Source organism: Daphnia pulex, chromosome 4 (assembly GCF_021134715.1).
Source record: "Daphnia pulex isolate KAP4 chromosome 4, ASM2113471v1".
NCBI lineage: Eukaryota > Metazoa > Arthropoda > Branchiopoda > Diplostraca > Daphniidae > Daphnia > Daphnia pulex.
Window position 1 is genome coordinate 3,542,192 of NC_060020.1, and position 15,626 is coordinate 3,557,817.

At 38.8% G+C, this 15,626-nt stretch overlaps 4 protein-coding genes across 7 annotated transcripts; 1 reads left to right on the forward strand and 3 right to left on the reverse strand.

The window, feature by feature from the left end:
* Positions 1 to 151: 151 nt before the first annotated feature.
* On the reverse strand, positions 152 to 5,398 carry LOC124191945 (pyridine nucleotide-disulfide oxidoreductase domain-containing protein 2-like). Of its 4 annotated transcripts, none has more exons than XM_046585001.1 (18): positions 5,238 to 5,395; positions 4,394 to 4,477; positions 4,319 to 4,330; positions 4,151 to 4,245; positions 3,925 to 4,080; positions 3,577 to 3,857; positions 3,414 to 3,502; positions 3,245 to 3,315; positions 2,937 to 3,144; positions 2,699 to 2,858; positions 2,551 to 2,634; positions 2,477 to 2,482; positions 2,346 to 2,409; positions 2,175 to 2,282; positions 833 to 2,104; positions 619 to 760; positions 377 to 496; positions 152 to 297 (listed from the first exon to the last, which is right to left on the reverse strand). In XM_046585001.1, exons 1-15 carry the CDS (start codon positions 5,290 to 5,292, stop codon positions 1,886 to 1,888), a joined length of 1,692 nt encoding a protein of 563 aa, XP_046440957.1. In that variant the 5' UTR covers positions 5,293 to 5,395; the 3' UTR covers positions 152 to 297; positions 377 to 496; positions 619 to 760; positions 833 to 1,885. The 4 variants fall into 4 exon arrangements, with proteins under 4 accessions (XP_046440957.1, XP_046440955.1, XP_046440958.1 ...); XM_046584999.1 differs by having other exon boundaries at positions 377 to 505; XM_046585002.1 differs by lacking the exon at positions 5,238 to 5,395 and adding an exon at positions 4,589 to 4,895 and having other exon boundaries at positions 377 to 505.
* On the reverse strand, positions 281 to 847 carry LOC124192528 (spore coat protein YeeK-like). The gene is made up of 4 exons (XM_046585888.1): positions 833 to 847; positions 619 to 760; positions 377 to 505; positions 281 to 297 (listed from the first exon to the last, which is right to left on the reverse strand). The coding sequence occupies exons 1-4, from the start codon at positions 845 to 847 to the stop codon at positions 281 to 283; spliced, it is 303 nt and encodes a 100-aa protein (XP_046441844.1).
* A 542-nt stretch (positions 5,399 to 5,940) lies between the features above and the next one.
* LOC124191946 lies at positions 5,941 to 8,118 on the reverse strand. The gene is made up of 5 exons (XM_046585003.1): positions 7,807 to 8,118; positions 7,541 to 7,728; positions 7,286 to 7,479; positions 6,847 to 7,223; positions 5,941 to 6,779 (listed from the first exon to the last, which is right to left on the reverse strand). Exons 1-5 carry the CDS (start codon positions 7,931 to 7,933, stop codon positions 6,127 to 6,129), a joined length of 1,539 nt encoding a protein of 512 aa, XP_046440959.1. The 5' UTR covers positions 7,934 to 8,118; the 3' UTR covers positions 5,941 to 6,126.
* An 85-nt stretch (positions 8,119 to 8,203) lies between these two features.
* On the forward strand, positions 8,204 to 10,398 carry LOC124191947 (xaa-Pro aminopeptidase 3-like). Its single transcript, XM_046585004.1, has 8 exons — positions 8,204 to 8,361; positions 8,420 to 8,589; positions 8,658 to 8,936; positions 9,007 to 9,333; positions 9,389 to 9,572; positions 9,643 to 9,884; positions 9,985 to 10,105; positions 10,174 to 10,398. The coding sequence occupies exons 1-8, from the start codon at positions 8,307 to 8,309 to the stop codon at positions 10,329 to 10,331; spliced, it is 1,536 nt and encodes a 511-aa protein (XP_046440960.1). The 5' UTR covers positions 8,204 to 8,306; the 3' UTR covers positions 10,332 to 10,398.
* The last annotated feature ends 5,228 nt before the right edge of the window (positions 10,399 to 15,626 follow it).

Genomic DNA, 15,626 nt, shown 5'->3' on the forward strand with positions numbered 1-15,626 from the left:
GTGAATTTTAAATTGACAATTGCTAATCTACCGCAGATATTTCTTTGTAATAATCGAGTTTTATTCATCTTAGTTTTATTATATTGGATTGCGGTATTATCAATTGAAACCTTTCTTGAATTTTTATTTGATTGAATTCTGACACAAGAGCTACGCTATAACTTCGATTTATTGTCAATAGATAAAGAGGAGATAACAAAATAACAATATAATGGTTGGAATAATTCATGGCGAGCTGTCGGTCAATTGTTGATCAAATAATAAAGAGTGGGAATGCTGCTTAGTAATCATAATAATCTGTACAAAAATAAATAAATTAGAAAAAATAATTAGAAATCAATAAATTATTATTTTATCGATCGACAATTTTTATTACCGATATGACCATTGTGATGATGATGGTGACCGTGATGATGGTGACCGTGCCCGTACCCACCATATCCCCCATATCCACCATATCCACCATATCCACCATATCCCCCATATCCTCCATATCCTCCATATCCTAAAAAACGTTGAATTAATTGATAATTTTAATTAGTGCTCATATGAGTTAAGATTTAAATCTTTTAGAATAAATTAACTCTGCCCTATCATGACGTTAATTTAAATTTTCACCATGGCTGTGATGTTCCGCAGCCACCAGATCATCGGTGCCTTGAGCATCAGAATAAACTTCCACCGGAATCAATTGTTCTCCGACGACGGTGGGCATGCTGAGAGCGCAGTGAACCAGCACCATAATGCAAACTAACAGCAACTGGAAGCATAATAATAAGACATTTAAATATGAGATGAGAAAATCGAGAAACAGTAGTGGCAATTGTATTACCTTGAAGCTGAACATTTTCTCGCCTTCTCTAGACAGAGCGTCTTGTTTTGTTAGCTTTCGAATTGAAACTGTATTTCCTACCACAAGGGGACTCGGTTCTATAGTAGATGCTTTAAGGGCATGGAATCCTCCTTTTTATAATACAGAATTTTTTAAAATGGTTTTCGGGCCATCGTTTAGCCACAGGGAAAACTAACTCGTCTCTAGTATCCAAGTGTTTTCGTTCCTTCAACATTTCTATTCAAGGTTTTATTCTCTGAAGGTTCGACACAACCATGCTGGGTATATATGCTGCTGGGTTTTTCCAAGTTCCATATATAGAAATGTAAGCGAGTGAAAGTTTTCTTCTACCGTTCCAAACAATTTAACCTCATAACCTCCTCACAACCGTTTCTGTTTGTACATAGCAGTAAATGGCACAGACGCTGTACGAATTTTGCGTATCTCTCTTATTTAGCAAAGAAGATAACAAAAAGAATAATGTTGAGCATTAAACACTCACACATTCCGAGGACTTAAAAGAAATTAACATCACTGAAAATAAAGGTCTTCTTTCGTTCAATGACTTCTCCGAAAGTCGGCCTTAGGCGATTTTATGTATTCTGGCCCATCATCCCGGAAAACTCTTAAAAATCCCGTTGAAAGAAAAATAATATAACGTACAATAGTTCACGCCGTCAGAATACTTGACTGCAAGTCGTGTGTCACGATTTTGCACGATAAGCAGTGGCATTATCACGCGCGAATAAATAATCGCTTGCGCAATAAAGTAACAGGAATTCACATGATCACGGTGTTAAACTTGAACTCGACAGTCGACGCAGACCATTCACCTTAGCTTAAATCGGATGCATTTATGAATACGGAGATGAATACCGACATGAGTCGACAAACGCTATCGGTGTAGAATGCAGATTGTCTAGTCACGTATCATTTTGTGCAAAGTTGGAAACTCAATCAATCATCTTGTTTCACAATTTTGTATATGCTGCATCATTATTGTAATGAATTATTTCCCCCCTGCAAGACCGACAACACAAAAAGGAAACTTATTTAAAGATTGGTTTCCTGGATGACCTGTTCAGCCGCCAGTCTTCCCGGAGTTCCCATCACGCCGCCACCGGGATGAGCTCCGCTTCCACAAATGTAAAGTCCTTTGATTGGTGTCCGAGGTAACGACGGGTAGTGATCCCGTTGGTTATGCGCTTTCCAAGAGGAGAAAGGTCGAGACAAGTAAAGCTGATCCAAACTAATGGCTCCGTGAAAGATATTCTAGAAATTTGACGGCACAAAGTAAAAATAAAACTTATCAAACAATATAGGAGAGATTTTATTTGTATACTCCTCCTGTTAGCCCAAAGATACGCTCAAGATCCGGGGGCGTAAGGACTTCGTAACCGACGATACTCTGCTGAAATCCAGGGGCATATTCGTCGATTTGTTGGAATATCTGATTAATCAATAATTTGTGAGATTAAAGATTGAGTTCACGTTACAGTACAAGCCAGCGTACCCTCTTCGCGTAAATTTCTTTCCAATGGTCGTCCCACTGAACTCCATTCTGCAATTCATAGGGCCTTTTTGGAAAAATAAATCCTCCCTTTTACTATATGTTTGTGGACGTAATAGAATTTCCCTACTTACGTATATCTAAAAAAGGAGATCAAAATTATAATAGCGTTCATAATCACATTAGAAATAATTAGGAGTTTTCATACTGTGTGAAGAGAAGAGCTACGTGACAGCCTTTGGGTGAGATTGTGGGGTCTAGCGAAGACGGAATCGTCATTTCAATCATCGGCCTGTAATGTCAAAAACATAATTATTATAATGCCAATATATGCTGCGTTTACGTAAGTGTGAAACCTGTCTGGGATTAACCCTTGCTGCCCTTGTTGGAATGCTTTATCGAGCATATGACTCTCTTCGCAATTCAAATGAATGGTGCAACGGTGGTGCGGAGCAGCTTTTCCGCTCCCTGGTGCATAAGGATCGGCAAGGAAATTAGGCAGTGCGTTCAGCGCAACTAAAATAATAATAATTAAAAACAAACGCATGTAAAAGGTCTAGGAAACAAAAGCGGAACGCATAAATTATCTCAGACCATTAATCTTTGTCACTGGCGATGTGTAATCAACCGATTTGACTTTATTGAGGTACGATTCCGGAAGCGTTCCGGAGGCAAGTAGATTAATGAACGTGACTTGAGGTGTACCATTGGAAAGGACAACCTTGGAAAGTATTTCCGTGCCGTCGGTCAAGCGAACACCTGCAACGCTTCCGCCATCGTCCACCATAATTTCTTTTACTGTCTAGAATAAAAATAAAGAATAAATAAATTTCGAGACAATTATTAAACTGAAATTTTACATGTCCGAATGAAATGAATCGTAAACAGGTGCTTCAACTTACTTGATCCGTGAAAATAGTGGCTCCTTTCTCAACCGCGGATTTCGCCATGGCACTAGACACGGCTCCCATACCTATAGATGGAGACATCATTTTAAAGAACATTTCAGGATATTTCTAATAAATAACTTAAGTGAAACTAAGTAAAAAAAAATAAAAAAAAGGGTTATACCTCCTTCTGGGTAAGCCCATGCTCCTTGCTTTCCCTCAACTCCTCCCATGACGTGATGCAAGAGGACGTAACCACTGCCGATTGAATGACTGTGCAAAAATATCAAACAAAATAATTATTGTACAATAAGATAGTGTTGAGTCAACTCGGAGAGGTAAATTACGGTCCCATCATTGCTCCGATCACTGCGTCGGTTGCAAGTGTTGCCTTGAGAGGCTCCGATTCGAAAAACTGATCAAGAAGTTTGCTGGCCGGAGCAGTCATCAAATCGTAAAAAGATCCGATGTCTTTCCTCAGCTTGTATGCACTTTTGGCCACGGTCATCAGACTCTTGATATTCGAATAAAAAGAACCAGGGAAGTTCAAATCGACGGCCTTTGAATCGATGAGCGGATCGATGGCAGCAACTAATCGCGATAGCCATTTCTCGTAGCTTTCGTACACCTGAATAAAGTAGAGAGGAAAAATGTAAAATTGCGTTCGAAAATTCTGCCATATGACTGCAAATTACTTCGGCGTCACGTTTTGAAAATTTGGAAATTTGTTTTCGATTGAAATCAAGGTCGCTAGAAAGTGTTAGCGAGCGTGGTCCATCTCCTTTCCAATAATCGCTGGATAGTGGAGTGTAAGAGCTCGGATCCCGCAAGTGCAGCTTCAATCCATGTTTCTGAATTCAAGTAAAAAAAAAAAAATGTAACAATTTCACTTCGATTATTGTAGGTTATAAAATTTTTTACCTTGAGTTCCAAGTCGTTGATGATGGACGGTCGCAATAAACTCAGCAAATATGACGCACGTGAGAAGTGGAATCCGGGGACGATTTCCTCAGTCACTTGTTAAAGAAAAGGGACCATTTATTTCCTCGATATTAAAATTCATTACATTAAATTCCAAATCCAATTTACCGGCAGCACCACCTTCAAGACAAAATCATTAAATTTGGAAATTTGGTCCATTTAAAAATAAATATTGTTACTGACCCACGACATGTCTTCGTTCAAGGACGCAAACTTTTTTAAAACCTGCTAGTTGTAGATAAGCAGCAGCCACCAAACCATTATGTCCTTAAAAAAATTAATTTTTTAAATCAATACGACGAAAAAAGATCAAATATGAAATACTGTCAACTAAATAAAAATCGTTTTACGACAGCACTTGAGATAACCAGAAATCACCTCCCCCGATTATTATTGCTTGGTATGAACTTGAGTGCTTCGGTTTTCCGGGGTAACTTAAACCTTTGGACGGTGAAGAATTCTTAGTTCCAGAAGTCACGAAACGAACAGAAACAGAAAGCATCGGCTTTTCCCATGCCAATAAACGACGAAAACGAAGCAAAGAAAGAAATGACATGTCAGGGAGAAACAAGATTACTAGGCAAGAGCTCTGAACACTCAAAACAAACTGAGTGTAACTTGTTGTTTTATAACACGGTTTAACAGTTTAGGCTAAATTGGGGCCATACAACTATTCATCTACTGATAATATTAATCACTTCTCACTTGTTATCCTCTTCAAAATAGTCAACAGACATAATTTAACATATGACCGTAATGATACAAAAACACACAGTACGAGATTAGATTGTTGGACTGTCTATGATTAACAGTAACGTGCCAAGCTCTAACTGAACAGTTAGTAGGGTGGTATCAAAGGTTCTGAATTCTGATATAAAAGTGGTAAAACGTCATTTGAACGGATACTGGAGCTGGCATACCTTAAAACTTTAGTAACGAGGGTGGTCAATATATTTCCCAATCAACGGCGCTCCTGAATTGATTTCAAAGGGAGAAAAAAGGGGAAAAAAATAAAGGCTTTACTTACGAAAAAAGGAACGTCTGCTATCTGCTAGCCCGCCCTTTTTATTATCAGCTGTCATGTGTGTGTTCGATACGATTCGAATCAACGAGCGAACATACAAAGCCGCTGCCCCTAGAAATGAAATTCCCCATGCAATAACGATGTGATTATTATTTTCATATTTTGAAGTACTAAAACACAAAATGGCCGAAATCATTGAAGACCTTCTAAAATCTAAATTATTTGGCTGATTATAGCTCCCTTCCCCTAACATTAAGGCGCGAACAGAATAATTGCATTGAACGCGAGATGCACTTTTGCCAGATTTATTTTATAACTCGCAGCGTGAGTCGACTTAAAAAGGAGCTAGCTAAATTTCCTCACAAAAAAGAAAAAAGTAAATTGCAAATACACAGCAAATAATAAAAAATAATAAACATCCCTTTCTTCTCGTGTCCTGTCTCACAGTTAAAGCGATTAAATTAAAGTAGTAGGATCACCCGTTGTTAAAACGATGCAAATATTTTTAACATCAACACTTAGAAAAAAGAGAAGTTTAGTTTAATGTCCAGTCCAAATTAGAAATTACTTCAACGAACATTAAAGCGAACTTACAAGTAATTGAAAATCATGTCCTATTTGAATAAATGTAGTGTAAGGCTTATTTAAATTTACACCCATTAAGAAGTTGTGTGGAATGAAGTTCAATTGTAAAATGAAACAGACACATATTGAATTCCGTGACTATTTAACCTTGACTCGTGTACACCAGATAAAGAATCTTATGAGAGTTCCAGGTGAGGATTTTGTGAAAGCATACAGTATAAACATAAGGAAATAAGTGTCTGGCAGGAAAAACGAAAAAGTTAAAAAAAAAAAACATTGGATCGCATTTTCTTACTGCAATCACCTCTTAATCTTCAACATTCCACTTGACATTCCAATGCTTCTCTTGAGCCATGGTTTTCATATGCTCAAGGTTCACATTTCCACAGTTTTTTAAAGAAATTTCGGACAATGGATTCGATTCGTTCAGGAAGAAATCGATGCCTTTCTGGCTCACATTAGAACAACCGTGAAACTTTAACTTGGTCAAATACTTGAAACTGTTTTTAGCGCAAGCTTCCTCAATGATCTGGTCATCAAGCGTAAAACAATTCCGTATCGAAACCATTGTAAGAGTAGGGGAAGACAAAAGCAATAGCAACAATTTGCGTGAAATAGCAAACGGAGGAAAATAGGAAGAAAAAATGATGCCTTCCAACATCCTTAACGGAATTACTCCCTTTGGGGAACAAAGAGAAGAGTGGACGCGGTCATCTACCACCGGTTCGGGAGTTTCCAGATCGGTACTTTTTATTAAAAGTAGCAAACGGCGAATGTTCGGGCAGCTCTCGATGATGAGATAGACTTCTTCACTCGTTACTTCCTCCGATAAAATTAAATGTTCAAGTGTAAGGCCAAGAGATTGTAGAAGAGGAATTACTCCGCCGCGAATAGAGATGATTGACGGTAGGAAGGATATCAAAATTTCGAAATGTTTTAGTTGTTTAAGTTTTCGAAAACCTGAAATAAAATTGCGTTTAGTTTTCCTACACATACGAATACCATCATTTCAGATTTTTCTCATCACCTAATAACTCCTCATCCGTAAATCCTTCGTCGTCTTCACGTATGCAAACACGAACAATCGACGGACACATGTCAACCATCAATGAAACGCTGCCTTTTTCATAGGAGACTTCGTCTTGCGGATTCCATATCCACTTGGTCAAAGAATATTTGTTTGATTCTCTGGCTTTACGAATTCTACGAAAAGCTTTGAGGATATCAGACTCATTGTCGCAATTTAATTCTTTCAGTTCTGGTAAATGTTCGATAGCAAATCGAATTCCGGAATCAGTCACTTCCGTTCCATAAACTGATAATTTCTGAAGGGAACTTTGACTGTTGCAAAACACTTTAACTACGGTATCGGTCACACCAGGGCAGTAATCAACTATCAACTCCCTAGGGGGGAAAATACGAAGTTATACAGTCAATTTACTTCATTAAAGTAGAGTACATCATACCTTATTTTTGGTTTACAAGTTGATCCAAGTTTGAGCATGCTTCTTGCACCATAAAATGTGAGAGATAAATCAAGAATTTGCAAGTGTTGAAAACGCTGCAAAATAGAAGCAAAAGTCTCTTCTAATTTGGAATTTCTTTTTTTTTTTAGATAAGCAACACTGCGGCCATCACGAATCTTCAGTGTAGTAAGTTGCTGTTATTGCAAAGAGATACACATAAATTTACTACAATAATAATGCTGAATTAATTATTACCAAACAATTGACCGCTGCCAAACGAAAGATGCGAAAATTTCTGTTGGCATCATATCCAGTGCCCAGATAATCTTTTGATAAATCCAGAACTTTCATGTGTGGGCTTTTAAAAAGTAACTCAAACGTTTCCTCTGTTATCGAGTAGTCTTTCAAGAGACATTCAGTCATGTACTCCAGACAATGTGAAGCTGTATGTAGTCAAAATGCCGTAATAAAATAATTGTAACAGTAACCAACAAATAAACAAGTATTCCATAGACACTCACGCAATAGACGAAAATGATAGAAAACATGCTCCAAACTACGTAATGCCGTCCATTTCTCCATGTTATCGACGATGTTGTCCATGCAAAGTGCCGAAAGAGATTTTCCGTACCATTTCGGTTGAGGCATATTAAGGAAAACAGTTAGTTATCTTAATCGACTAATCTGAAAGACCTCAAAAGTACAAAATGGCACCCAAAACAGTCAACGAAAACAATTTCTAAATATTATTTTTCTCTGTCGTGTCGCTCTTTGCCCTAAAATTGCTGGGCGCGAAAAATCGGTTGCATTATATTTACGAGATGCACTATTGCCAGATTAAAAAAATTGTCGAGCGCAAAAAAAAATGCGTTGGCAAAAAAAAGGCTGTTGGTGAGATTAACAAGTTGTCAATGCTGTTGAGTGTTGACTAGGCCAGAAGCAGACGAACCGTGATTGCAGTTTATGAGTTTTAGCTGGTTTGTTTTTCTTCTTGTTTTTTCAGTTTCTAAGATAATTTCAAATGGTGGCTTCTAGATCTTCTAGGATATTGTCCCCTATATGGAAACGAATCCTAAGTAACCAAGTTGTAAATAGTTTTAACAGGAGCTTTAAATAATATTGTGTTTGTAACAGGAAATGTTGTTGAGTCAACCATCGTTTCTTCTAGGAATATTTCAAGCTCACTTGTGCCACTTAAACAGCACCTAGACAAAAATTTTCTGGATTCAGCAACAACTAAATTTAGTAAGAGTTATCCACAGCCAGTTTTTGAGTCTCATCCTAACTTGCTGAAAAAAGGAGAGGTACAGAAACCTGATTGTATGAAATAATAACAATATTTATCTCAACAGACATATACATTTTTTTACAGATTACTCCGTTGATTCACAAAGATGAGTATAAAGAGAGGCGTTCAAAGCTAATGCAAAAAGTCTTCCAACAGAGTGATGGTTCAAAAGCCAATATTGTTGTAGTTCAATCATCTTCAAAACTTTACATGTCAGGCAAAATTCCCTATGTTTTTAGGCAGGATTCAGATTTCTTTTATCTCACTGGTTGTTTAGAACCTGATGTTGTTCTAGTTATGGTCTCATCACCATGTTCCGACAAATATGAGTCTATTCTATTTATACCCAAAACAGACCTAAATGTAAGTTGTTGAATCAATTTTAACTTATCTTTTACAAAACACTTCATAAGTTACTTTGTTTTTCTTTTAGACAGAAGTATGGGAAGGTCCTAAGCTTGATCTGGATTTTTGTGTCAACATTCTCGGAATTGAGCAAGCAAACTATGATTCACAGATTGCTCCATTTGTGTGCTCTTACATAAAACAGAATCATTTAAACGGTGTACAAATATGGCGAGATCATGGACGATCATTCCGCATCATCGACGACGTCATCACTCAGAAAGGTGGCTCAATAGCCACACTGGATTATGTTCCGTTAATTCACAACTTGCGAGTCATCAAATCAAAATCCGAACAGGAATTGATGAGAAGATCTTGTTCCATAATAGCTGAAGCCACCATCGAAACCATGAAGGTACGCACAAGAAAATCCCTACCGACGTCATTTTTTAAATAATTATTCTGTTTAGAAATCGAAGCCTTCGATTTGCGAGTCTCAGTTGTGGGCGTGTGTTGAATACCACAGCCGAATGAGTGGGGCCCAATATTTGGCGTATCCTCCCGTTGTTGCTGGCGGTCCTCGAGCCAATACCATCCACTACATCAATAATAATCAGTTAATCAATAACGGTGAAATGGTGCTCATGGATGCTGGTATATAATCACATTTATATAAAGTACTCTTCTTCTCTCCGTCTCTGCAAAGTGTTCTTAATTTAATTAGGGTGTCAATATCATGGGTATACGAGTGACATGACAAGATGTTGGCCTATAAATGGGAAATTCACCAGCCATCAAACCGAAGCATACGAAGCGTTGCTTGATGTGCAATTAGATTTGATTCAATTCTGCAATGAGCGCCCTCCTTTAGATATTCTTTTTCAAAGAATGTGTCGTCAGTTGGGGAAAAATTTGCAGCAAATTGGATTTGGAAAGGATGCTAGAAGTTGTGTTGAACGTGCTCAGGTACTTAAGTTTTTATTGCGTTATTACATAGAAATTTGTATTTTGTTCAATTTATTTTTTGAATTCTATTTCCTAACCGATTTATAATTGTTGCTTGTAGATGGCGTATTCAGTCTGCCCCCATCACGTTTCCCATTATTTAGGAATCGATGTTCATGATACCGGCAAAATTAATAGAAATATTCCCTTAGAGACCGGCATGGTAATCACGATCGAACCTGGTATGTATTTTAGTTTATTCAAACACTAAGTGATTTTTGTTGTAATTGAATTGCGTTTCTCTCTGCAGGACTGTACGTCGACCTGAATCGCTCAATAGCACCCAAAGAATTTCATGGGTTGGGATTGCGTATTGAAGATGACATTTTAATCACCGAAACTGGTGTCGAAGTTCTAACCCAATCCTGTCCGAAAACAGTAGCCGAAATTGAAAGTATAATGAGATAACAAATTTCAATTGCGATTACTTTGTAAAAAAAAAAATAATAAATTAGTTGGTTTGCTTTAAAGTAAACATAATTCTAAAGTCACTTTCTGGTAATTTTCGACATACATTTTTAAAGATAATTCGAAGATTAGATCTTTCTGAAGAAGACCTTGCGATGCTAACACGATTTAAGTAGCTTTATAATCTAATAACAACGTTAAAAAAAGATTTATCCTATACTGTAGATTACCTTGAGCAAAAAAGAGTATGAGACATTCGCACTAGCGAGTAGATTGAAGGATAGTGGTCTCGTGAGATGCGACGCAGTGGAGTGCAGGCGCTTGTTTATGTCCGAGTAAAAATACAGCTGTCCTTTACGTGATATCTTACGGATGTGGCCTACGTACATGCAGTGCGGGATTTCGGTTTTATGCGTCATAGAAAAGGTTCGTATATATACTCCACTGTCTCGTATATGTATGCTACGACATTGTACGGAAGAGAAAGCCATTTAGGACAACCGAAATGCACGAATGTTGTCGGCGCCGACCTTATTTCAGATGTTTCCGGAATCGGATCCCGAATCTCGACAGGGCCAATGTCCTGTGTGCCATAGACTATCGATTTACTGATGTCTATCCGAGCATACACATGAAATGCTAGGCGATATTTGTGTCAACAATTGGCAGTCTTCCCCTCATAATGATGTTGACGAACGCGGAATACATACAAGAAATCATCTCGCGACCCTAAAACCGTGGGGTCTAGTATAGTATCAAAATAGTCTTCTTGAATGTTCCCAACTTCTTTGATGTTCTGGAAATGATTTGCTCCAGTTATATCTTAGTGTATAAGATTGTTCGTGAAGTGTGCTGTTTCGAATTTTTGTATCCGACTGAAACTTGGTTCCCAGTGTTTTAATTAGCTTTTAAATGACACCCGGGGGAAACTGCTGGGAAGGCAAACAACTGAGACTGTCGACTACTGCTGCCGTGATTGCGCGGCAGTGCATAAAAATGATCGCCCCATATCCAGCAGCGACCAGCGCAAGGCCGTCCATAGAAAGATAACGAGAAAATGATGACAGTCTTTTTGTTTGTCGAGATACAGAACTACTCTGCTCTTATTTTTGAAAGCGATAAAGCACAGTTAAAGTGTTTAAAAAAGAGATGGCTGGAAAAAAAGAGCGAAATCGGCCCTCTCCGATCTTTTTTGATTTTTGAGCGCACGCGCGCAACTGTTGCGTCTAAGAAAAGAGGAGGGACCCAACTGCTGCTGGGCCGAGAGGAGATTGAGTCAAGCAACCACTTCCCGGAGGGTTGAAAAAGAGGAGGAATGGTAGCCGGAAAATCCTTGGCCACAAAACCGGAATCTGTCAGTCGGCGCCGTTGCGACAATAGAGTTACATCAACCACCAGCAGCAGCAGCTCAAATCATTTAGAATAGAATCACCGCCGGTGTCGAACAGTCGGTTCTTTATTTCCAAACAGCAAAAGACGATACCATCATTTTTTATTTGCCACCCGTATAGATTATTCTAATTTGTCTAAACTGAAAAAATGATGTCTCAGGTTCAAGCTATGAAGAAACAAGTGACTCAATTGCGCCAGGAGGCCAGTGTTCAAAGGATTCAAGTCTCTCAAGCCTGTGAAGAGTAAGTAGTGCACTCGCCACTTTTATTAATGGAATTCATTATAACAATAGAAGCTCTTTAATTAAACTAAACAATACGGTTGGCCATTTACGGTCGACCGGGTTCAACCAGACTAAAAAGGCTAAGAAATTTGATGGCGGATGTGCTCAATGAATGAACGGACGGATCCCTGACAGACGGATACACGATATTGTATGTTTAGTGGAGAGTCTAAAAAGTTCCTTCAAGTTTCCACTAGTTTTGATTGGACCCTTAGGGGTGAACCCGCACGCGTTATATAGCCGTCGAATAAACAAAGGCCTGGTTGTTACTGGGTCTCGTTACCATTGATCAGCAGAACAACAGCCCGGGCTCCACGTAATCCGATGCGACGACCGGAAAGGCGCTCACGTCAAAGCTGAGCTTTTAAAAACAAAAAAAAAGAAAGAAAGAAGAAAAAATTATACGACAGCAAAGTTCAGCCATATAGGATAACAGTTGCTATTACAGTTTACTGGCTGTGGGTTTTTGGTGGCGGTATTGTTCATCGAATGTGATTAGTTGGAAAGACTGGCACTTTATGATTATGGCGGGATTATTGAACGTGAGGAAGGAGAAGACAACTCCCCTTTACGGATGATGATCCGATTAGGTACTTTAAGCTGGACGCGATGTGATGGACGAATGGCGCTCAATCCATGGTCGATATTTCTCTCTTATGAATAACAAAAGCTGCTGCTGTCTAGTCTATATGGGATCGTGCGTTTGTTTACTTGGGTCGACTCTTTTTGAGATATGTTTTTACGTATAGGAGGATGATGACCAGCTGTAGCGCGTTGCGCAACAGTTAGAGCTGCTGAGTGAGCACCGGAGAGAGCTATACACGGTGGCAGCCGGACAAACATGTCAGGTCTAAATTTAATACGCAACACAACGCCTTATTTGTTTGGAAGAGAGGCTTTATTTTTACATTCGTGATTTCAGCCAGCACAGACAGACAACAGCAGCGCAATCTCATGCACGCGTATATGTTTGTTTCAAACTCATCTGCAGATTGATATACGTCAGGTCTTATTCTTCATCAGTTAAGTTATACTATACAATGGGGATTTGGCAAATTTCAGAGGGATTATTATTGCACGTTGACCGTTGGCCATGCATTGAAGAGATTATTGTTCATCGTTACATAGCAACTGAAATGACGATATAGTCGTCGCCGTGGTTTCAATTAGAGGATAATAATGAAGAAACAAGAGGATATGATAGACCGAACGTAGATATAGAATAAGGAAACTGATAGGAAGAATCGACAGGTAGACAGCATGAGAGGAATAATAATCAATTGCTCCAAGAATAACAGTGCTGGATACATATAGATATCTCTTTCCCCCCTTTTCTTTTAACATATTGCTTTGCTTAGCAACGGTTGTCATCATATTCGAGGATTTCACATTGAGTGCGCCATGAGATGTAATGGCTAGATGTAAAAGTATCCGGGCTCTGAAATAAAAGCTTAAAGCTTAATGCGGTCCGGGACCACTTTCATCGCTATCATTTTTAAATGCTACAGTTCATATTATCTGCATTTGAAAAAAAGAAAATTAATTTAATTGAACTTTACCTTTTATCTCTCATATCTTTTAATGAACAAAATAATTACGTGACAAATCAGATCAACCGTACAAACTTGAATGATTTTTCTCGGAAACCTTTCCACTGGTTGAGTGCAAAGTGATTGTTAGAGGTATATCTTAATACAGGATCGCAGCGGGAGTTTATATGAAATCAAGGCTTGAAGCGGGTCGCCATTGCGCCTTGTTTTGTATTGAGTGACAGTTTAATTAGCGTCTAGTTGAACGACGCTGTGCCTTTTGACAAAAATAAAAAACAACTTTTCTGTTCCTTCCCACTCATCATCGTGCCTGGGATATACATGGTAATGGCACTGATGGATTCGCAAACGAGTCAGGCCAGGCTCTCTTTTCCGTCATCAAGCATCGATTGCTTCATGGAATATATTAACAACAGGGTGGCGTATACACATATAAGAAAAAAAAAGGGTAGGCGCGTCATCTCAATGCGCTGGAACTTCCTTTCTAAATGGCGTGATTTATAGGGCCACCACCCGCGTCATCAACAGAAGACCTTCATATGTCACGCTCCCCTTGATTTTTTTTCTCCCTCTTTCCGCCAGCAGCACCTTTGCTTTGAGTCGGCATCAATACCACCCCAAAGTTATAGTCAACAAAGCGATTGGGAACTAACGATCCAGCAGCAAACCAAAGAACAGCAGCCCAGCAGCAGCGCTTCCGATCAGACAAAAGGGAAACAGACGTAATAAGAAGGCCGTCCCAATTACACGTCAATCACGTTGTTGTTTCGGTATAATATATACGCCGAAGAGGAAACCAATCAAGGCTATATAGATGATGAGAGACTTCCACGGGTGTCTATATATCGTCGCTGTTTGATGATGGTCGGTGCAACGGACACTAAGTAGCTACACATGGCTGCTGGAATCACATTATCCACATATTATATCTTTGTTATTTCATATGGGGGGAAATTATTGTTTGTTGTACCCCGAGCGACTGCTGCTGCTGGTGATGAAGCGCAGCTGTTATTGGTTGTTGTCCCTATATCTCACCTCCAGGAGAGTTTTTCGTTTGATGTTGCGTGACTTTATTGAAATGAAAATCGGCTTCAAAGGTGCTCTACCATCAAATCTCGCTCGCACCCCTTTTTTTTCTTTCTCCGTCTATTGCAGATATGTGCAGTATATGCCATACGGGAGGGATAGATGTTAAAGCAATAAGGGGATGCTAGAGCGCGTATATCCTAGACAGACGGGGAAAAAATACACAAGGGCTTTTAGGAGCAATCGACGAATCGATCGCTGACATTTGATATCATGGCTGAAAGTTATTTACCATCGTGAGCTTCCAATGGGCCTTGGTTGCTTCTGACGATGGATGAATGAACATAGCTTATGAATTCGAATTGCTTAGATGTTATTTTAATATGCATATGGGGATGGCTCATCTTACACCCAGATGCGAGTTATATACATATGCAATAAAACGATCGACTCAATCGAAATCGGCGCATTTTTTCTTTACTAACTTTTATGTCTTTTCTATGATTCTCTTTTTTCTGTTTGCAGGTTAATCAAATATTGTCAAGAACATCAGAAAACAGATGTACTCGTCACGGGCATTTCCCCTTCCGAAAATCCCTTCAAGGAGAACAAGACGTGCAACTTGCTTTAACGTTAGCTATATTATTCAGTTATGTTATGTTACATGTTTATGTCCTCAAATGAAATTGTGTTGTCGGTGAATTATCAAACCAAACTAAAAACATCTTTCGTTTCTTTTCTTCCATTTTCCACTTTTTGAGTTCACATTGATGTAAATGGTTGAATGTTGTTTGACCGCTCTGTATCCATTGTCGTTCGAATCGCTGCATCATCTGCCTCTAATCCTTTGAAAATCTTTTACAAAATCCTTTCGTTGTCAAAGTAGCGCAAGCTGAACACACATTTCACGATGAAGAAAAATTGCCATAAAAGCGACTGCCTTTTCTTCGCTGATGCTCCGCCTAGATTACACGTCACGGTGAACAATGCAGAAAAGCCAAGCGAAGACAGAATAAATGCTTCAATGAGCTTCCCAGTTCGGCT